Source organism: Mya arenaria, chromosome 5, assembly GCF_026914265.1.
Source record: "Mya arenaria isolate MELC-2E11 chromosome 5, ASM2691426v1".
NCBI classification, from domain to species: domain Eukaryota; kingdom Metazoa; phylum Mollusca; class Bivalvia; order Myida; family Myidae; genus Mya; species Mya arenaria.
The window spans coordinates 39,912,217-39,936,431 of record NC_069126.1 but is presented as its reverse complement, the minus strand read 5'-3'; the positions used below and the strand labels follow the sequence as shown (position 1 = coordinate 39,936,431).

At 33.6% G+C, this 24,215-nt stretch overlaps 1 protein-coding gene across 1 annotated transcript; it reads right to left on the bottom strand.

Annotated features, from left to right (window-relative positions):
- Positions 1-884: 884 nt before the first annotated feature.
- Positions 885-23,997, bottom strand: LOC128233411 (uncharacterized). Its single transcript, XM_052947077.1, has 7 exons — positions 23,808-23,997; positions 18,351-18,386; positions 13,315-13,581; positions 13,012-13,089; positions 8,524-8,782; positions 4,365-4,391; positions 885-1,250 (listed from the first exon to the last, which is right to left on the bottom strand). Exons 1-7 carry the CDS (start codon positions 23,848-23,850, stop codon positions 1,214-1,216), a joined length of 747 nt encoding a protein of 248 aa, XP_052803037.1. The 5' UTR covers positions 23,851-23,997; the 3' UTR covers positions 885-1,213.
- Between the last annotated feature and the right edge of the window lie 218 nt (positions 23,998-24,215).

Genomic DNA, 24,215 nt, shown 5'->3' with positions numbered 1-24,215 from the left:
ATAAATGTCTTTTCTTGTCTGCCTTGACCATTGCTGTCAATGTATAACCTCGATCAAATCCAGTTCATTGTATTGCTCATATTTTGATGTATTTTTGTTTGACTTTAGCTTGCCCACACATACTACATAATTAATGTTCTTTCTCGATGATAAATAATATGTCACGAGTCGTTATATATTACACAATTTTATTCAACGTGGTCAGAAAATTTGTGTGTGAGCGAGCCTTCGGTAAGTTTAATAAAATTGTGTATTATATGATGACAAGTGTCAGATTGGTTTGTGACATGCCTTTTTCTTACAATAAGTAACAATAAATTACCTGTTTCACATGCGCTGATGATGAGCAGAATACAGCAAACTACAATCATTGCAGAACTGTAGTACGCAGAATGATTTAAAACAAAATATTACTCCGAGCCTTTAAATCTCCATCATAAGTTAGAATATTGAGATGATATCCAGTAAGAATCAAAACGATAAACTCTTAACGAAATTGGCCTCTTTTAAACTGTGACGTAACACCCGGTTTGATGACGTATAATTTTGTAGCTATGCTCAGGATGTCATGTCCTGTTTAGATACAGAAAGTGGCGAAGGTTTTAAGAACGTTGACTATAAATAAGGGGAAATAGCTCATTTTTCAGTTATGGTGTAAATGAAAATTAACTACTATTCAAATAGATATTTATTATCAAAACAAGGTCAGAAATATGTTTACGAAATGCTTTTCTAGAATATTACCAAGTAAGCCTTTTTTGTTTCCAATAAAACTATTTTCAAACTTGCGGAGTTATAAATAAATATTCATGATAGTTGTATTAAACCAGATACTAAGTTGTCCTTCTGTTTCAGGTCTTTTGGATAGAATAGCAAATACAAGCTTGTCCACGTACATTTATTACTAAAAGCGCTAACAGCCGATGCTTGCGAGCGACACATAAATACGATACAATATAATAACAATATCTTTCGCGCAGATAGCACGTGAGTCAGTTTATTTTTAACTACGATAATATTGACGTCATCATCATGTGACACAAGCGTGCATGCGTGTACACTACAATGTTTAAGTTCTTGTTTTTGATGTGAATATTGGGGATTTCCATGGGACCGATGAATGAGTTTGTACATCTCATATACTGACTCTGCGCTATCTAGAGTGTTCAAAAGCAGGCGAAGTGTCCCCGCCCTGCTGCCTCAGTCCCTGGAATCACCAGTAAGGAGCTTGGAATGTTACCGTGGGTCGTCTGTAAAATATAATAATATAAAAAATGAAACATTAAATGCTGTAAAACAACACATAACACATAACACAACGCGTAAAAAGCATATGACATTAGAGACAATCGGCTTTTCAGATCGGTTGAGTTCATATGACAGACGCAGTTAAATCTTATTTAATTTAAACATTCATTAACACATGTTACCGGGACTTCGTTGATAAACTATCACATGCATAATTACAGATTAGAAATGTCCGTGTGGTCATGGCAATGCATGGAAATAGTATGTCGTTATAATAATACAATGGAAACTACAGGGACCAGCCCAGGGCCAATACCTACAACACGTCGCAAACAATTAAGACAGACTGTACGCATGAATAACCTATGGGTGGGAAAAATGTAATGAAACCACAGTTTATAAAGGACATACAGACAGTTTATTGCGACTTGTACATTGTTCATCGTCAACAACACATATGCTTATATTGTTACAAGTTCGAAATTAAATCTAAATAAATCAGAGGATGAACAAATTTTACTATATTAAGTTCTAACAAGTTATGCAATAAGCAATTATGTTGGTGGTGTCTAAGTTTATTTATACTCGCATTCGGGCAATGCCCATTCGGTGAGTGCTCCGATAAAATTGTTTTTGGAGCATACTGCACAGACAGAATGTCACCCTGGTTACAGCCACCCTTGTTCTTTAACGTGAACCAGTGTATAGCACTGCCACACGGGACCCACATTTCACGTCCCTCCCGGAAGACGATAAGTAATTGTATAAGTGGTGCAGCGGGGAATGCGAACCTGTGACACGTGGATTGACAGTCATGTATGTTACCACTAGACCACGGATCCGCCACTCCGTATAACTTCGACATGACCTTTATGCTGTTTAATTCATTGCACAATTACGCGACAAGGAAATCCTGTAACAAGTATGTCAAATGCATCGAGTGCCATTTCATCATGTTAGTAACACCTGTATAAAATGATGGATACTTTATTAATTTTTAATTAATTCTTATTGATAAAAAATCGTTTAATTTAAGCAGATGTTAATTTACAGCTATATCACATTGACATTGAGCGGGTTGACAACGTGATGAAGGCATGCTTTATGTCAAAAGACAATGATATAAGGAAGCCGCCTGTCAATATGCTAATTGCAAATGTTAAAATTTGACATTATCCACTCTGTCTACTAAAAGTATTCGTTAATGATTTCCGAACCAATGCTGTAAATTTAAAAAGAAGAATTATGGTTGCAAATATGGTATTTTATTCATTCATTCATGAATATATTTGCTTGCGTTTGACCCTTGATATAAATTATGCTAATGAACTTCAATTGTTGCATTGATATATTTAGAATGCAATCTTTTTGCATGTTTTTGATATCAAAATTTCGCCATAAATAAATGTCATAAACTTGAATATATTGATTTTAAACCATTTTATAACATAACATTGCATGGCGGTCAATCCATTCATTGGAGCCATGTGTTTTGTTTCTTCGTTGAAAATGCTCCAACGCGTCTTCTTTTGTAAAACCAATGAGTGGAAATGGAAGTAAACATTGAGTGTTGTTTCTTAATTTTCAATAATAGAGAATGATAAGGGAAAAATGAAAAAAAGAATCGTGAATGTTTTCCCACGTAGGATTTACAATGGGTTGTGATAAAGGTAAACGTTCTGAACAAAAATCAAAATCTGATCGTCTAGACCTTGCAGAACTTGCTGGTGCTTGATGTTGATAACGCAAATATCTGGTTTTCAAGAGTGTAATCTTTTCTAAGGTTTAAGCTTCTCCCTTCAAGCTTTTCGGCATATTTTATAACAGTCTCACAAATACATACATACATCATTTCCAATATTAAAACGGTAATAAATAGTATTGCCACTCAAATTGAGTTATAGGAGACTTTTATAAATTATACAAAGTATAATTAAACTCTTAAATGTAGTATATGTCATATATACAATGTATAAAATCACAAAATACATTTAACTGTCATTTCCTTTCAAAAGTATTAGTTTTTATTTAATATAAGTGTACTAATATTATATAAATAACTTTTTTTAAATTTATACAATCATTATTCTAGGTAAAATTCAGGAAATTCATGTTTTTGTGAACATAAAGTTTAAAATAGGTATTTGTACTACTACATGTAACCACTACATTTTTCAGGGTTTTCATAAATAAAGGTTTAAGAATGACATAGAATGTTTATATCTTATAACTTCTTTAATATCTTAAAGTTAGTAGAACTTTCTATCATCAATTCTCTTTTCACATATATATCGTATCATATTTAAGATTTTGGATATCACAGCAGGTTTTCTCAGCAGTAATAGATTTAAATGTATCTTATTAATTTGCTTCGGAAAATAGTTATTGTCTTAAGGCCTGGTATACATGACACTAAAACAACACGTGTTCTTCTATTTCAACCGAATTATTACCAATAGAGCACATCCTTGACTCTTCTGAATAGCTATGTTTGACAAAAGGCTGCCTCCTTGATATTAGAACATAATTTGCTTAACATGAAGCCATAGGCTCGAAATGAACGTCGTTGTGTCACAGCATTGGTTGTGGTGCTCAAATTGAATTTGTAAGGAGGCAGCCTTGTGTCAATAAAAAGCTAGAACTATATAAATTGCTATAACCTAAAATAACGATACCTCTTTTCATGAACATCCAGAAGTTTACGTTGTCAACATCAAGCACTAATAATGCAAGTTCTAGACGATCAGATCTGGGTTTTTTGTTCAGAACTTTTACATTTTACACAACACATAGTCAATATTGTGTGGAACTACATTCCTCGATTTTTTTTTCAGTTCATCTTATAAACTTCTAAAAATGAAAACTGTTTACGTCCATTTCCACTCATTGACACTACAACGGAAGACGCGTTGCTTATTGGGGCAAGCGTGAGTAAGAGCGCCCGTTAAAAACTGTACATATTGTTTACTGAGGGTTTGTTGAGTGAGTTTGGCCTCGATCTTTGTGCATTTATAGGGTATCTCGGTCACTGTTAAGGCTTGTTTCTGCAGTTTCCATTGTTTCATTAGCCACAAATCGGTATTAAAGATGTATCATAAGTATATAAATCATCTTACCTTAGTTTTGGGTTCATTCGAATAATTCTGAAATAAAAGGTAAAATGGTAGTTAAATCAAATTACAGTATCCATATTTGGAAGAGATTTTTAAATTTATGATGTAGAACATCTATCACAAATGACGTCACCAGCATGAACTAATGTCGTTATATGTTTTCGATATATAACAATTGCAATAACAGTTTACGTGCATTCGGAACTCCTCGGCCATTTCTTTTCAAAAACAACCTCGGATGTATTTGGATGGTTTAAGATGAATTAAGATTCCCAAGAGTTAAGTCATAAAGTTTACTGCTAAATAAAATTACTACGCGATCTACTTGCAGCGGACTTAAGCGGACCGCTTTTCGGTAAACCGTCCAAATACATCCGAAGTTGTTTTCGATAAAAATTGCCCAGCAGTTCCAAATACTGCAACTCTGATCTCTAACATCAGATTCGATCTTGAGTGATAATGAGCTTAGCAAAAATAGACGGTCATTTGTCCACGATAAGAACAATAATTACGTAACATATAGGCGAAGGGTTTCCTATTTCGACCATCCTGAATTTATACAGAATAGATATATTCATTATGCAGCGAATATGCTGTGCATCTTAAAGGGACTGTACACCAGATTGGCACCAAAAAAAGTTTTTTACGAATCTCAGAACAATTATATAATAAAATGTTTTATTCTTTGCTATCATAATTTGAAAAAAATGCAGTCCATTGTTGTATCCACTGTGCTACGAAGGCTTACCCAAAAGAGTTGGAATAGTTAAGCTATATACCTAACTTGATAATATAACGTGCTAACATCAACTAGCCAATCACGCATAAGCAATGAATTCTACTACGTAGACATACCTACTGCAAGTAATCATTTTTAATGGAAAAATACGAAAAAACTGCGAAAACAAATTAGGTAGGTCGTTAATATCGTCTTGTCAGCATTACCTATTTATGAAGTCCAAGATAAATTACTTTAAATCAAATCAAGTTTATACAACACCGTATCCGGGCATTTAAAATGTACCACAGTCGTTGGAAGTACTGAATAAATTATTAGATTGTTGGAGACATTGATAATAAATATACTTAAAAACTGTCTCAAATGTGGTGTGAATACTGTTAAACAGCATGCGAATTACAAACAATTAGAGTCAAAACAATGTTTTATGAAGGGCTATTAAAACCAAGGGCGCCGTACACCAAACAGTAAACACGTTTGACGTTTTAATCATTTTCCTTTTTTTAATGTTGAACATATTTGTGTATAAATATATCTGATATATATTTATTAAATGTTTGAAGTTCAAAAAATGGCAGCCGACACTGCCGTACACACTTTAAATTCAGGTTAAAAATCAGAGAAGACCAAATATGGTCAAATTTGTAAATCTGCAAAATACTACGAAAACACGAACTACACAAAATAGCAACCTATTTGATTGAGGAAAATAAAGAATGAAACTCTGCAATCAACATTCCTGTGTAATATATTATAATACGGGTTATAAATACACTCTCAAATATCACTTATTATTTTGCATTCTATGCTTGTATTAATATTAATGTTATTATATACTTATATATCACGCCTCCAACATAAATGACGCAACACCATTTACCATTTACATATTTGTATGTTTGAAAATATTGATAGTAAGCTGGACATGTTTGTAAACATCAGAATAAACTTTTCAATAAGGAAGCAAATGAATGACGTCAGCATTGCGTCACTACCATACGATGAGACTACAACCAATCAGTTCGCACCTTTGTTGCTTACTTGATGAACTACAATGATGTGGGCGCGCCTCATGACACGATAATATTTTTCTGACCACGTTAGGAGGGGTTATTATGTAATTGTAATTCATGGCTTTACTGTCATTTTAAAATATTGCTGCAGTCATATTTTTATAATGGATATGATTACTTAATGTGCTTTTTGGATTGTTTGTTTTTTCGCACTCTTTGTAAATTTACATGATGATTTCCGTCCAAGTCCCTGTTAATTTTAGGATAAACCATGTTCTAAAATAAGCAGCGACTAGGAACAATTTTAGGGAATATATTTGGATATGTATTGGCGCATGACACAGAGCAGAAATACGCTGAATGTTTTTTTTAAACCTCCGTGTGCGTTTTAATGTGTGGATGTTAACTTCAAAATGGGTAATGATAGAAGTAGGAAACTGTTTGAAATCAAGATAATTGCCTATGTAGATATATACCCTTATTATTGTATCTCCACTGTCTTTAAATTTTATTATAGCAAGGTAGAGCTATTATGTTAGGGCTCAACTTTAACAATCTAGAGAAAATGGACCGGGCGGGCCGAGGTACGCTCGCTCTTTTCTCTATAGATCGCCAAAATTGAACGTTTACTTATTTGATGTTTGTTGGTGGATTCGCAGAATCGATCTACGTTAAAATAATGCACACAAAATTTGAAAAACCCTCGATTGTAATTGGCCCACACAAAAATGCAAACACCAACTATGTACTTCCTTTCCCTACTGACACTAGTTTAACAAGTAAGCATTGATGGATAAAGACTGACTGAAATATACTCGTTGAAACTAGTTTTATGCATTCGTCAGAATCGATCTATGTAAAATTGATAAACTTTTTTTTAAATCTCTAATATATTATAATTGCAATATTGCATACATGTATGTTTTATTAAATATTGCACACACGACTTAGACCTTAAATTGTCATAAGTCGAACTCTGCAAATCGATCTGAAAATATGTATTTTCAATATAATTTTTCTATACTATGATGAAATCTATAGTCCCAGCTTGACAGTTTATGCAATGGTAAAAAATGTTTGTATACAACGTACAACATCCAGTAGTGAACAAATATTTAATGCAAACTTAATGAAGTATTTATAACTGTGTGTTGTTAAAAACGTTATTACCTATTACCAATTTCAAACTGTTTTCTCCATTAAAGAAAATAAAGTTCACGTATGTCAATTCTATCAGTAGCACTTTAAAGCTCGCTATCAGCATTTTCTAATAACAGTTCAAAATAATCACACAACTTATTTTGGAAGTGTATTTTATTAAAACAAATCCGGGGGGATTTATTTATGTCATTCACTTAACAAGATCATTGTAATATGTGATGTTTCATATCCTGTTGTACTACAAGCACGTTCACGGCGCCCTTTGCATCAATGGTTTTCTTGTCATGAATTTGAATGCATTTGACAGATATTCAATTACCAGGAAAGAAAATGTAGGGTCAGCAAAGTACTTGCTATGTTCACTTTTTGTTTGCAATTAACTTGTCAAACAAGTTTAAAACGTTTGTATTTTAGGCATTGAATTGCATATTCGTAAAGTATAACAGACAGAGTTACACTATCCATCTAGTCTTTGTATATTCGTTTGCAATAAAATTGTCTGTTTAACGCTTTATAACGTTCGTTATGCACGTAATTTGTCCCAAAGAATGTTTGATATACACCTTTTCGGTAAGAATATGACACGACATGTCAAGGGAATCTATCTGTTAGTAGTATATTGAAACAAACTGGTGCTTATGCTAGATTAATTTGGCACATAAAACAGTTTAATGAAAAAAACGTATCTAAAAATACACCAACAATGGCGTTTAAGTTCACTACCTGTCTAAGATAAAATTAATTTGGTTAACTTTGCGATTTTAAAAGCTTGTAAAATTTCCGGTCGTTGGTCGTATAAAGAATCCCTTGTCATATAAATTGTAACATTTAAATCAAACCTTTGAGAAAAACGATTTCATTGTCATTATCAATTTCGTTCCAAAATCCATAAAATAACGGTTACAAAGCGTCCGATTTTTCAAGAATAGGCATGTTTGTTTTGTTTTTATATGGTTGTGATATTTTAAATACTTCGGAGCACCTAAATTCATTCATTTTTAAAACAAAACATTCAGGTTAAGGCAACGTCTTGGAATGTTATAAATATTGAAAACTTTTCCTGTAAATTACATGATGGCGTGATCTCCATCGATACTGGTTATACCTGACATAAGCCCCCAAACTTCACAACTGTTGAACGTAATTGTAAGTGATAACAAAATAAAACTTTTCATAGCAAGCTTAAATAATAAACACTTTTGTCCTAAATAAAGAATATCAATGGACACGAAGTAGATCATATACTTACATTGCACAGTTTTTATTGTCATAAATGACGACCTCGTTTTCCCATGTGGCTACGTCCATCTTGGGGCAGGAGTGGGGTTCGTACAGGTACTGGTTAGGTCGTTTGGTTGTGGGGGTTGGGGTAACAACATTGTTGGGGTAGGGGTTCATCTGGGGGACCACGTGCACACTAGGACCAACCATTCCTCCATGGGCCCCACCTGCTGCTCCTACAGTTCCGACTCCGCCCGCGTGTGCTGCCGGTTGGTTGTAAACTGGCGCTGTAGTTGAGAGAAGAGATACTTGATATTTGTTTAATTGATATCTGAAACAATTGTCCATATTAAAGAGTATTTACGGTGTACATATATGGCTAAATTACTGTCATATCTAATACCGTAGTTGTTGTAATAAGAGGTATACAAGAAGGTAAGAAATAAATAAGACTTGCTGAAGTATTACTCTAATATTTTCAATAACACGAACATCATGAGCCAAATGCAATGATGCTTGGGTGTTTGTATGTATTATCTATCATATTTATATAACACTGTGTTTTCTCATACAAATGAAAAACACGTTTCTTGTCACATTATGTACAAGCATACATTATTTTGAATGCTTTATTGTTTTTGAGGAAAGCAAGCTGTTTTAGTTGAATCGGGTGTTTAAAAATATATAGCAACTAGAAACGAAGACCTTATCTAAACTACATCGAGCAATGCACAGAGCGCTTTGTTTGCGATCTTATAGAACAAAGAGCTTGTTTAAAATACAAAGAGTGATTTGTTTGATTAATAATGATAACGATGAGCTTGTTTTAACTGCACTGAGATTGTTTAAGGTAAAATAATACTAAGTCTATATTCACAATTCAAGATCATTCTTAAACTAAATCACGTGAATTAACTAAGGTATGAAAACAATAATTTAGAATGTTTAGATTTTTAAAATTGTTTGATATCAGGAATGAATAAATAGGCTTGTTTTTTGTGTAAGTAATCAGTAAGGTTATGTATCATGTCTTAATTTTTGACATTTTAGACTTTAATAATATTTACCGCAAAATATTAATATATTGTTTATGAAGATTACTAGTATATCTAATTGTTCCAAGAATTTGGATTACCATTTCGTAAATTTGAATTTCAACCTTAGTTTTAAGGTTTATTATGCTGCACGACTTATTGCATTTGCATAAATCTGAGGATTTCCACAGCATATTCCATGTTCAATTCCTACTAACAGTCGCTCAGGTAATGAAATTGTTTTATTTTGTTAAGCGCACACACTACAGGCGGGAAACGAACTCTCTGACGTCAGCCTTCTTGAGCGATTCAGATAGCCTTAACTGATCTCATGGTAGTTTTCATCTTCCTATACACAAATGGGTATATAAATACATGCAATGGGAACACACGTGTAAATAGACTGATACACAAAGCGACTGAATTATACATGTGCATACATACCGAAACCCATTGCAAACAATCACAAAATAGAAGCTGACATTCATACCAATTGAACAGACGTACATACAGTGTGCTTATACTCCATATTTCAGTAAGAGTACATGGCCGAACAGAAATACTGCCCTTTAATTCTTTTGTTGATATGTTTACGGCGACGTTTATAAATATACGTTCAAGGACGGTGCATGTCTAAATCTTGAACAGTATATCGAGGGGTGACAGCGAAAAGATTCTATCTGCTTCTTTATTTAATGTCACTTAGAACCATTTTGCACCACCCTTCGATATATACACCACAAAGGAGTATTAAGCGTATCACATGTATGGTTTTTATTTCATGCCCCATTCATGCCAAATAACTCAGAAAAAAACAATGAATGACAAGTGCATACACAATCATCATTTTTGCGGATTGGTAGGTAAAACAAAATCAAGCATATTTTTGTACGTCTATTGTCAAAGCGGTTCAGCCATGACATAAGTATGTGAAATATCATGTGTAGAAGATTATTTTTCATTCACAAACAAATACAATGCGGTGAGGTGATCGTGTTTAAACACAAGTTTTTTTTACTAGTACATGCACTCAAATAATAAGCATTACTAAATGCATACCAACATATGTTTATGGTGGACGATTTTTGCCATTCTGTGTTTTTGCATTTTTGCAGCGAAGGACAAAATGCAACAATGTACAATGCGTAAATGTATAGATTAGCTAGCACGTATATGCCGTTATGTTATTATCAAAGTAGAAGTAGAGCATCACATGAGAAATAAGAGAAGCTGTCAGTACAGTTGGGATAATGCAAACTTATCCTATAATCTTGTTTTGAGATATTATGTCAATGCCGATTGTAATTCATAGGCAGGTGTTGCTAAACGTTAAGTGTTCTTGCATGTGTGCGTTTGAACCATTCTTTAGGTGTTTTAACTTCATTAATTTAAGATTTTCAGCTGTCACGATTTCATCTTCACGATTTCAACTCCGTGAATGATTGAGTTGATATCGTGAAATCGTTAAGTTGCAATTGTGAAATTGTGATTTCGTGAAGTAAGCATAATGAATTCATGAGATTTAAATCGCGAAGTCAAAATGCCGCCTCGGGACTTCCGTCGAAAACGAACAAGCAGGCATTGTAAGTTGACAATGTTGTAAAATGAGTATTATGCCTGCAATAGTTAAATGTTCAATATTCGTCAGACGTCGCTTCATCAATATGTCAGTGAATAAGTTATTTATAGCACTTTCTATATTTATTTCGATTTCCTTTAATTAAATGAAAAATACAACATTGCTCATATTGTATAAATTTATAATACATACTTGATTTTACATTAGTTGAAATGAATACTTTTGTGACAAACGTGCTGAACCGATTAATAAGATATCTGTGAGTTGAAACAGATGGTGAAGAACAATGTGTGAAATAGGGACAATGGTACCATAAATTCAATAATTCATCTAGAGGTTGGTTTTCGACGTGAAATTATTTGTCTTATATATGTGTTTGCAGAATGATTGTATGAACCTACTACCATATGCTATTAGTGTACAAACACATGATGTATTTTAAACTACATATACCAAAACATAAATAATAAAAATGATTTCATCAGAACACATAATTGAAATGATTTCAACAATTAAAGCACATCACAAAATTCACACAACTTTTTTTAAATTTTGACTTTGAGAGGCCCATGACTCTGCTGTATTTGGGCTTCCCCTCAAACAAAACACCAGGTGCACACAACTTTATGTGCCGAATAACGCTAGTCTTAAAGTTCATGGTTGTAGCTTAAATACGTTGCGGAGATCCACACGAAACAAAATTCACACCAATTTATGACAATTTCAACGAAGACAAGGCTCATAACTCTGTTGTTTCTGGGACTTGCAACAAACAGAACCCCAGGTACACACCAAATGCTGATAAACATTCCTGTAAACTAACATGTCAGTAGCTCAAATACCGGAGATATGTGACTGATTGCGTGCTCTATAAGCTATATTTTCAACTAAGTCATGTGCCATTTATCTGTACTTATTATGCAAAGCAACACATACAGCAATATGTTCATAACTTTACATGCTTGTTCACAGTCCTTTAACATAAATCTTGTGACTCTTGCTAATGCATTTTTGGAGACACGTGCGACAACATGCAACATGCATGCTCTTTAGGCTGTTTGTACTCAGTCAAGGGCCGTAACTCTGCTCTAACTGAATGCAAACAAACAAACCCCGGTTGGACATCTTCACATGTTGCTTAACACCCTGTTCGGTTTAATCACTCTGGCTATTATACTTATTGAGATTCGCGCGGCAAAAGATTCTGTGACGGGCGGACAGATAGACAGACTGACCGACGAACATGCAGACAACCATGCTAAAAGCAATATGTCGAAGGGAAGACATAAGAAAAACAACATAGAAGCCAATGATTTAACAAAGACCCTGTTTGAAGGGTAATGATAAGGCCTAACAGACACACAGCGTATTAACAATACAGGGAGACCATAGTTGCATCTATATATATATATATATATATATATATATATATATATATATATATATATATATATATATATATATCAATAAACATTGAGGTCACCATCTTGGAACGGCCAGCAAACATGAGTTCACTAGGTTGCAGCCGAGGGCATCATTATATAACATATAGTAGTAGCGCCGCTGTGGAACTAATGTGACTTGCATGTTGCGCAAGTGTTAAAAGAATATGACATGGAAACTACACCATTGTGAAACTTATGAACACAACTGCATATCTGTGTCACTGCTGGTACTTCATGGCTGGCGTTAAATATGTTACCAAAGTATGACGTTTCGAGAGAAAATAAAGATTGACACGATTTATTTCTAAATATCGGCATTAAGGTGCAATGTAACCATAATGCGTTCGTTTTCATTTCCATTTCAACTCAAAGCTATTGTTAATTCTACATGTAAAGAGAATTCCAACTTATGAGTGTTTGACCCTTATTGTACACCATAGTTGAACATAATTTAATACCTGGTGCGTAGGTAGGCGCCTGGGTAGGGGCGGCAGTGGGCGCGGGAGTTGGCGCTGGGGTGGGTGCTGGTGTAGGTGCTGTTAAAATAAGACGTACGCCATTTATTTCATTATGACTTTAAACAAAGAATACACATATTTGCATATGATATATGCAATGTTTTAGAGTTTAAACATTAACGCCGAATTTCCTTTTGATACGCTTATCCTCATGCATTATTTTTGATAAAATGAGGTTGTGTTCAAACAAATTTTAAACTACACAAACACTTTCTTAGAATCCATTCACTTATTGTAACCTACCTTGCGTCACAGGTGTTGGTTTTGGTTTCGGCTTCACAGATCCCGGTTTTGGTTTGAGGTTCTTTGGACGTCCCCTTCGCCGCCCCTTGCAGCGGCCCCTGCCTTTGCCCCTGCCTTTACAGGGCGGCTTCTTCGTCGTCGTGGTTGTTGAAGCCGTTGTGGTAAATACTTCCTCCATCTCCAGTGGCTCCGCGGCTTCGGCGGCTGCACCGGCAGCTGTTGTCATTGCCATACCACCCGTAGTGCCCGCGCCTCCAACTGGCGGACCTTTTGCGCGCAAACACAATAATTTGCTACTTATTGAGGTCTTTTACGCATTATATAGTTGTATATATTGATAGTATAACTTTGGAATGTCAGCCATATATTGCTTAGAGACTACAATGCTTCAATGTCGTCAAGATAAATATCTTAGAGATATTCTAAAATAAGCCAATTAGATATTATGACCGCATTGTAACTGATTAATATAAGAACAGTGTATACTAAAGATATATGTGGCAATGTTACGTACATTTGAAAGTGCATCTAAACTCAAGGTATATGTCATGCTACAGGTGAACAATTTGATTATACTTGAAGGCATTGGTCATAAAATAAGCGCTCAAGAATATTGGTCAGGCTATTTAAATTCAACTATGTTGACCATGTTTATTTACATTTCAACTCAATGATATTGTTAGTGATAAATATGAATAGTTTAATCAAACTCAAAGATATTGGCAATGTTACGTGTGAATTTGTATTCAAACTCAAAGATATTGGCAATGTTACGTGTGAATTTGTTTTCAAACTCAAAGATATTGGCAATGTTACGTGTGAATTTGTATTCAAACTCAAAGATATTGGCAATGTTACGTGTGAATTTGTATTCAAACTCAAAGATATTGGCAATGTTACGTGTGAATTTGTTTTCAAACTCAAAGATATTGGCAATGTTACGTGTGAATTTGTATTAAAGACTCAAAGATATTGGCAATGTAACGTGTGAATTTGTTTTCAAACTCAAATATATTGGCAATGTTACGTGTGAATTTGTATTCAAACTCAAAGATATTGGCCATGTTACGTGTGAATTTGTTTTCAAACTCAAAGATATTGGCAATGTTACGTGTGGATTTGTTTTCAAACTCAAAGATATTGGCAATGTTACGTGTGAATTTGTTTTCAAACTCAAAGATATTGGCCATGTTACGTGTGAATTTGTTTTCAAACTCAAAGATATTGGCCATGTTACGTGTGAATTTGTTTTCAAACTCAAAGATATTGGCAATGTTACGTGTGAATTTGTATTCGAACTCAAAGATATTGACCATGTTACGTGTGAATTTGTATTCGAACTCAAAGATATTGGCCATGTTACATGTGAATTTGTATTCGAACTCAAAGATATTGACCATGTTACATGTGAATTTGTATTCGAACTCAAAGATATTGACCATGTTACATGTGAATTTGTATTCGAACTGAAAGATTTTGGCCATGTTTTATGTGAATTTGTATCAAATCTCAAAGATATTGGCCACGTTACATGATTATTTGTATTTAAACTCAATGGTATTGATCATGATGAATATGAGTATTTTTTTTTCAAAACATTAACGTTTTGCCATGTACCATGTGAATTTTGATTCAAACTCAAACTGTTGTAGATATCATCAAGATATAGCATACGTATTTTCAATAAAGCGCCAACAGTTTTGTTATGCTGCTTGTGTATTGGCTATTTGAACTAAACATATTGGTCAAGGCATATTCGCATACAACGGTAGTGTTAATGATTCAGATGCAAATGCAATTAAACTAAAATGCTTTTTTCATGTTACATGGTAAAGAGTTATTTAAGGAATACGCGGATTAGATTTTTGACCCTCCCTGCCCATCAATACTATGAACGCGCAAAAAAAAACGATTCAATCATTATACTTACATGCAATACAATATAAAAAAAATTGGCGTTTCACGTCTGTGAAAAGGAACACCTGATAGTTGAAAGTTTTTTTTTGTCAAATGACGTCGCGCTCATCCAATATTTTTTGTAAAGGAAGCAACAGTAAATCATTGGTGATTTTTTTCGAAAGGTTATACATGTTATATATTCATATAAAAGCAATGTGTATATTAGTAAATAAAAGAAGTTGAATGACAACATATCAAGTCCTTTGAAATCTATATAAAAAATTGTTTTATACTTGATGAATGCTATTTAGTAACAAACATTTCTTTTTGGTAAATGTAATAGCATTTCACCTAAAATTTAAGAATTATAAAAACGCTTGAACGCCATGATTACAAAGCATTGTCAAAAAAACAATTAAATTCAAAGTAAATTTAAATGTTTAAAGTATAAACATTTAAATTTACTTTGAATTTAATTGTTTAAACGAAAAATATACAGTACTTCTATGATCTTTATATAGAAATGAACAACAGGGACACGTTTCATTCAAGATCTGAGATGTAAAGTGAAATACTCTTAGTGCGTTTATTTGGTAATATACTACTTTTGGTTTTATATCGGTTGCACGAACTGTGATTTTGTTGTAAAAGTTTCAATTAAAATGAAAACTAGTTTTATTGTTTGATGTCGGAACACCGAAATAGGTTTTTGAAACTATCAAAACCCACTTCGAAGGCAGTTCCGTCGTTTCGTTCCATCAAAAAACTAAATGATTAGGAAAAACAACAACATGGCGGACAATGATACAACACGTGTGTTGAAACATAATTTAGTTAAAACAGTTAGACACCATCTGCGGTATCATTGTTTTGAAGACATTCAGAAATATTTGCTACATGCAAAGGCCCCACAATGTTGTTGAAACTGTACAAAAACACCATTTGTTTGTTACTTCAAGCAAAACTTTCGAATTAGGTTTCCAAACCGTCGAAACACTTGATACCAAAACTGAAACTAGTTTGGTATCAACAAAAACACCCCAAGTGTAAAATTCTTGGTAATTGTGATACATTTTTTATGAAACTGACCTTTGTTGAGTAAGTTGAGAAAACGTAATGAAATAATGGGTTGTCATCTGTTTCATTTCTGTTCACTTACGATTTGTGAAGTTACAACTTAGATTCGTATTGAAACGAGCCTAAAAGTTAAAATAAATGGGTTCTGATTTCTGCCTTTTCTTATTTTTGACATTTCGAATACACGAAAATACGCCAAATGGCGGGAAAACATACGCCATGTGGCGGGTTGAATATATGTCAAATGGCAGGACTAAAATTCTACAGTACGACAGTACGCCATGCCGCGGGGAAAAAATCCACCATGTCGCGGGCGAAATTACGCCAAATGGCATGCGAAAATTCGAAAGAACGACAATACGCCATGTGGCGAGGTAGAAATACACCATGTCGCGGAAAAATACACCAAATGGCAGGGTAAATATTCAAGTAGCAGGGAAAAAATACGCCATGTCACGGGCAAAAACAAACACGCAAAATGGCAGGGTAAGAATTAGAAAGTACGACACTACGCCAAGTAGCAGTGAGAAAAAACGCCATGTCGCGGGCGAAAATACGCAAAAAGGCAGGGCAAGAATTCGAAAGTACAACACTACGCCAAGTAGCAGGGAGAAAAAACGCCATGTCGCAGGCGAATTAACGCCAAATGTCAGGGCAAAAATTCGAAAGTACGACATTTGGCGGGGAGGAAATACGCCATGTGGTAAGATGAAAATACGAAATGGCACAAATCAGCCAACATATGTGATCCAAATGTTAAAATACATTGGAAAAAAAAACACATACAAAGCTACACGGTATTATATGACACCACCACCAGTTATAACCTAAGATACGGTGCATGCGTTTTAAATTAATAAACCACCACTCTGTCAAAGTCCAAATACAGCCAGCGTTTTACTCATATCATTCTTGACTTATAATATAATTGTTTTTAGAAATAAAGCATTAGCAAAAGTGATATCTGGAAAAATACAATCTATCATTTGAAATGAAATGTGTGCATGGATGAAAACGCTGATGAACAATGGAAAACTTCACAAATTCAGAAGTACAGTTTTTGTATCATCCTTTTAACAGTTCATCCTTTAACCGCATTTTCTGAAGATTGTGGAATGTTATTTATTTTATTTACTGACAATTTTGTCTTTTATATGCAACCTTGTTTAAATCTTACAACATCTGTAGACAGTAGACTGTTGTTTTAAATCTAAACTTGGATTTCCTCTTGTCATTGTTATAAATGGCATAAAATATTTTTGATACAAAGACAAACCGTTAATTGGCCTTGGTAAGACAGGTTATGACTATTGCAAAGAAGCAACGGCATTTACAACGGAAAAGAAAAATTGCATGCCCGATTTTAAGTACATACTTCACGGGCAATGAATACCGGAATCGAAGAAAAAAGCCCAATACCAATACTAAAACTACGATGTTTGATTGGTTTAAAATCTTGACCAATGCGAAATAAATGGATTCGAATGTCAAGAAAATCAATGCTTTTTTAGGTAAAATTATTTATTTATGTAACTCAATAAGACTTGTGTTGAGAGAGAATAATACTTATCTTGAATTAGATGTTACAGCTGCATTGGTTTTTGAAATTAACATGGATTATCTTATAACAAAAGTACATTCTGTACGTGAAGACCGTGAACAGATGTTGCCGTGTAAATAATAAAATGGAAAACCAAATATCCGAAACAAATAAAAAAACTCAAGTCTTATTTCGTTGTTCATGGGAAGTAAAATGAATGGGAAAATATAAAAAGTTATGAATCATTTACGCAAATGAGACTCTTTACAAATGAGGCAGCGCAGGTGTTGTTGGTCCGATATCTAGCTCAAAGATGCTCAGATTCATAATTATATCAAATAATTTACTACGTGTAGGGAATGTGTATTTCTCAAATTAGAAAATAAATAGGTCAGCCTTTTAACAGTGACACTCCGTTTAATGTCAAACGATTGACGATGGAATAGTATACCATACGTGAAGTTTTCCTTTGTTTGTTTGGACAGTACCCTGTTACCTTCACCCTTAAATTATGTCTCACCCGTGGTCATGCCTCCGGCATAGTCGACCGTCAATGCTGAAAAATAGACAAATTCATTTGAAATAGTTAGCCCCGGAGTCAACAAGAAGCAAAGAATACCACTTATCAGATCGAGCAAAAACTGTAAGCATCAATATAAAAAATATCAATAAATCAAAATTATTATATAGTTATCTTCTACGAGTAAGAAGAAGCTAGCCATCGAAAATATGCTGAAAACTAAAATTACTTACTTCAAAACATCTTTTCAATATGTTGTTTTCGTGATGTGTAATATCTAAATAACTAAATCATATTAGACCGAATATGTGTGCATCTGTCAATCGCAATGACAATGTCTATGACAATATGGCCAATTTGAAAACAGAGCCAATACAAAAAAATGGCTGAGCAGTTACGGACTATCTGAGTAAAGCATTGTTTAAACCCATTATGTTTTACATTCTTCAATTGAAAATCTCCGGAAAACAGTTGCAACTTTTTCAATAAAATTTCTATCGCATGCATTTCTGTCTTTTTCTGTGTTTTTATTGTCTCATTCTTATCAAAGAAATACACTAAGATCTAGTGATACCCTTTACGTGTCGGTTGTTGTCCCAAAACATTGTCATACATCTTTAAAAAAGACATTTAACCTATTTAACTGATGCCAGCTTTAAGCAGTGCTTTGACTTTGTGATATTGGGATCTAGTGTTAAATGAATCAGTGACGACACTTTGATCCATACCCATGTTTTCTCTTACACTAAATGAAGAATAAATAGGCGAGCCTGTCATATCTACTTATTCTGATTGTAATGGAAATATACCGATGCTCTCTTGGAATAAAAAATCGGTTCAATCATATTTTTTTCTGCTTATTATTTTTCAAGAAATGTCATTTTCCCAATTCATATTAAAAAGCAAACTAAGATCACTCACCAGATGATTTATGACTAATAGGCAGTTCAAAGGATCGCTTAGCATGTGACCTTTACATGGAAAAACAAACTAATTGTTATCTAACAAGATCAAAAACGTGCTGATTTTGAAGGATGATGGCTGTTATTTAACGCGCTTGTTAGTCTGACAACGTCATTATCACGGCTAATGAAGAATATCGACGTTATTTACAAGGTTTAACATGACTTTCTGTCAACGTGTCTTTGAATTATTTATGAGCTTTTTAAAACATTTGTATTGTGGCGGATGTATATAGATCGTGCTCAGACATTGCCCCGTTGCTTAGACCGGAATTAATCAACAACATATCATACAACCGCACTTTCGAGTAGTGATGATAGATTAACTTTGAAACAAGGTATTTGACTGATCTCTTTACTCTAAAAATATCTTAATTTGTAAGTCAAACAGCTAAATTGGTTGTTATCAAAGGCCTAGTTTATCCTTCTGTAAGTGACCCCCACCCCCACCAAAAAATAAGCAAACAAACAATGGCCCTGAGCCAATAAACAAATCAACCGGAAATTGGCCCCTACCGTGACATCAGTGCAATAAGCAAGAGATGCACAGCACGGGATTGTCATGCCAAACATTCCTTAAATTAGGCCTTTAATATTTGGATAGAGCACGTATCACAATGTTTAGACGAATTTATTCCAAGGGAGCGACTGTAGTAATGAGTTCACAAGAGCTCAACTCATTTTAACTCAACTCAACTCAAGATCGTTATTTTTCCTTCTTTAAATATATAAGATATACTTTAACGCAGTAATTGGTTATGGAAAATACGAATAAAGTAAATAAATGGAGTAAAAACACAATTTTACCAATAAATGCATTTGCGCGCTAGTGTAGTAAGCTAAAAAAGAACAACAAGCAAACACGTGAAACATAATGCAAGTGGCCTTTCGAAACGAAATAAAAGGCAAGAGCATTTGCAGGGGCGTGTATAAATAAACAAATCGTTTACATATATCCATTAAATCATTTTAAAATATCCATGGTCCGTTTTTTTAAACGATGACTTTATAGATGTTTTGCTGTGAGCTCCATGAAAACAAAAGCGTCGATGTCTATAATATAATTACAGTACCTTGTGATTTTGATGGAGTTTTGACTCAAGTTCTTAATGTGAATTTAACTGAGTTATTCTGATTTAATAATAAATGACAGTGGTACTGAGAGATATTATTTTGTTGAAATGTCATTTATTATCAGAGGCACGTGCAATATATAGTTTTCTATTAGCATTCATTGTTCATCAAACACACAAACTGTTGTTGTTGCAATGACTACGGCTAACCTTTCAGATCAATCAGTGTCCGTAGCCACATATCCTTACACTGATTGACGACAAGGGTATAAATTGGGGAATAGTTTTCTGCATCATATTAACGGCACCACTTCTAATGACATCATTATGATTATTATTAATATTAAGTCCAATACAAAACGTAATCGGTCAAAGGAAGGTGATTTATTAATAAAAACTGGTATATTTTTATTTTATTTTGATGGCGTCAAATGCGTACCAGGCATTTCATTTTTTTATAAGTTCGAAAGGATTAAAAGTCTATACGTCAAGGCAGAAACAAAACAAGTTAATGAATATTGCTTTGAGTGGAACGATAAATGGTATAATAAACACAAAATGAGACTTTAGAAATGTTAAGGTTGACAGAGACGTTGACTATTGAAATAAAAGAGAAGTAGTATTAAAGGATTAAATTGCGTGATTGATGTACTTATCGGGGTATGAATGCAGTTGGGCTGGTTAAAGAGTGTGGAGTCCGAAAGACTTTGCGCTTACTTTAACCAGCACGACTGCGTTCATATCCTCGATAATATCATCAATCACGCAATTCATTACTGATATTTACACCAATACTTCATTATTATTTTTCAAAATTGTAAATAAAATAATTAATTTCATTTAAGAAAACCTTACATGAATTCCTTTTAATGCATGCTATAGATTGAACGTACCGACCAGTTTGCACATTTTAGATAACGGGCAAAAAGCCCCAAAATAAAATATTTTTACATTTAACAAATGATAATTTGACACGTTTAAACATGTTGCTTAACTGCTTTCGGCCTGCGGACACAAAAAAAACAAATGTACGCTATTTATATCAATACGCGATGATTCGTGATCCAAACATATCCGAGGCTGTTGCGATCATCGGAAAGTATTAGCAATTGACGAAAGGCCGTTGATTGAATGAATGGAAGTTAAGGTGTAAAGATTAATAAGCCTCTATGTTTTTTTCTGCAAACTATATTAAAACAGTTAATTCAAATGTGGAAAATTAAAAAAAATGAAATTCATCTGATACATGAACAACGCAACTTTTACATGCTCCAAGATTTCAATCGCGTTACTATTATTCATTGTAAATGATTTGCATCGTTTGTACTACTTGCAATAATTTTGGTGTTGTGTTTTAATTTTTATCAATGTTTTTGGCCACTATGTTAGTCTTATAAAATAGCGACTTTTAAATATACTTTTTCGATTCCCATTGGTTATAAAAAATAACAACAAAAGGTTACACTGATTTGCGACACATTATAAAAATCGGGCATTAAATGTATTTTTTATTTATTTTTGTTAGACTTAGAGGCATATGTAAAGGCATCATATTAAGAGTTAATTTCATTGGAAAATTTATTAAAAGTTTTTATTTGTCATATTAATATTTTGTTTTTTTATCTTGTTAAAAGTGATCAGTTGTATAATGAAATTTATCATTCACTTTGAACTTATATGTGACTTATACTTATAGGGCCGACTGTTCGTTTGTCAAAAATATTTTTGATTTCAATGTATTGTGTCATGTAAAACATGTCAGTATAATAAGCTCTTTTCTTTTTTATTACTTACTCGACTGGACTCACCTCCATTCTATTTTTCCTCACTCTACTCTACTGTCCTTATTTACATACTTTCTCCACAATTTTTCATGAAATTTTGATTAAAATCATTGAATAAAAGTGAGCATATCACAGCTCACAGCACCTTGTGGAAAACAGTTGCGCATGAAAATGCAGCCAGAAAGGATCCCTTTGATACATGATTAAGTGCAGATAGCTTTGTGTTTAAAAGTTAAAAAATGCAACCTAAAATTGTGTTATAAACATACACCAATAATTACTTATTACACAAAAAAATGCTTTACTTAGTCAAATGCTTTGCGCATGTCTAGGATTCCCAAGGGTAGAGGTGTTCCACACATCGTTTATTTCACACGGGACCGGGTGACATTTTTTAACATTATATTCTATTAAGTATGCACGTTCACATAACTTATTGTACCTCCAGCCTCAAAATAAGGCATTTTGCAATTTTAATTTTGTATCACATTTTGTCAGAGGTTCGGAGTTTTATAAAAAAATTATAAGGTTGTGTTTTCTTTGTTTCTAGTGTCTGTTAAATGCAGTTTTTTTTGCATAAACTTAAACGTTTATATTTAAACTGTTATTTCCTAGATCGTGCATTACCTCTTAACGTCTGTCAGAAATGACAAATGAAATGGTAAATTAATGTAATAACGGCATTGAAGCAACTTACGCATACAATTGGACATCAGAACGGTTCGAATAAAAGTAACATAAAATTGGATGTTGAATAAATAAATTATGTATATAAAACTTAAATAAAAGAAATTATGCAATTAAAACTAAAATATACATTGTGAAGGTTGCAATCAGGTGTTAAGTCTACCTCCTACACATTGATTTTTTTTCTTAGTAGAAACTATTCTATTGTTTTAACAATAAGTAAGCCATCTAATTTTCTATCACTGTTTATCTTTTTTGAGCAAAGCGTTTGCGGACTATATTGCGCGTTTTCAATAAAAACGTCACTTTTTATATCATAATCCGTACTTAATTTGCAACAACCTCAGCACAGATCGACGTGAATAAGTGTACGTGAACGAATGGTATGAGGATAATGTCATTTTCGTCACGTTAATATGTCCTGTTTAGGCAAGGACAAATAACTTCGGACGTTCCGACAGTGACGTTTACGAGTTAGTTCAAAAATAGCACTCAGTGTCATATATGCTCATATTTTGGTTAGGTTTCATTTATTGTATCTTATGAAATTTTCCATTGCCAGATATCACAACCGATTTGAAAAAGGTACAACAATGTTTTAAAGCCGAACTGATATTACAACTTAAAAGAGTCTTTAATTTTAAATACTTACAATTGTCACACATACACATACACATACACATACAAAGGACTGAACATGAAACTATTGCAACATACATTAAAAAATCATTTTTATACAAAAATACACATCCAGTTAAATATGTTTACACAAAGTTTTTCATTAAATCAAATTATATTGAAACCATCATACACTACTTATGTTTCTTTTTTCAATCCAAACAAACAGACGTTTACTAGCGTGTAAATGGCATAAAAAGGTCCAAAGTTTAAAAATAAAAGTCATTTTCGTTTCCTATCTCAAAGAATCGAGAATGAAGGCTCTCCACTCACCAACACAGATGGAAAGAACAAGAATGGAGAACGTCGAGCACATAACTTCTCTCCAGAAAATTTTGGTATCAATCCGAAAAGGTTTCACATTAAAACAAGTCCGTCGTCGTCTCCTGTCTTGCTAACTTTTCTTCTTATTCTTTCAGTTCATGGACGGCTGCATTTGGTAGTTCTCTTTAAGTACCGGTAATTAATTCAGAAGTGAGGGGCGCATGTCATATCGTTGACAGGTAAAGCGACATCAGGCTGGTAGGGTTGGTTCGCATCGAGATAGCGTCACAATAACACATTGTGCTCTGAAAACTGTTGTATGTTTAACATACCTAAGAACCAAGTTATTTTAACGTCTCATCTGATGTGCAATACGTGTTTTGTTTGTTTTTAAAAATATTTACCATTGGTTCTCGT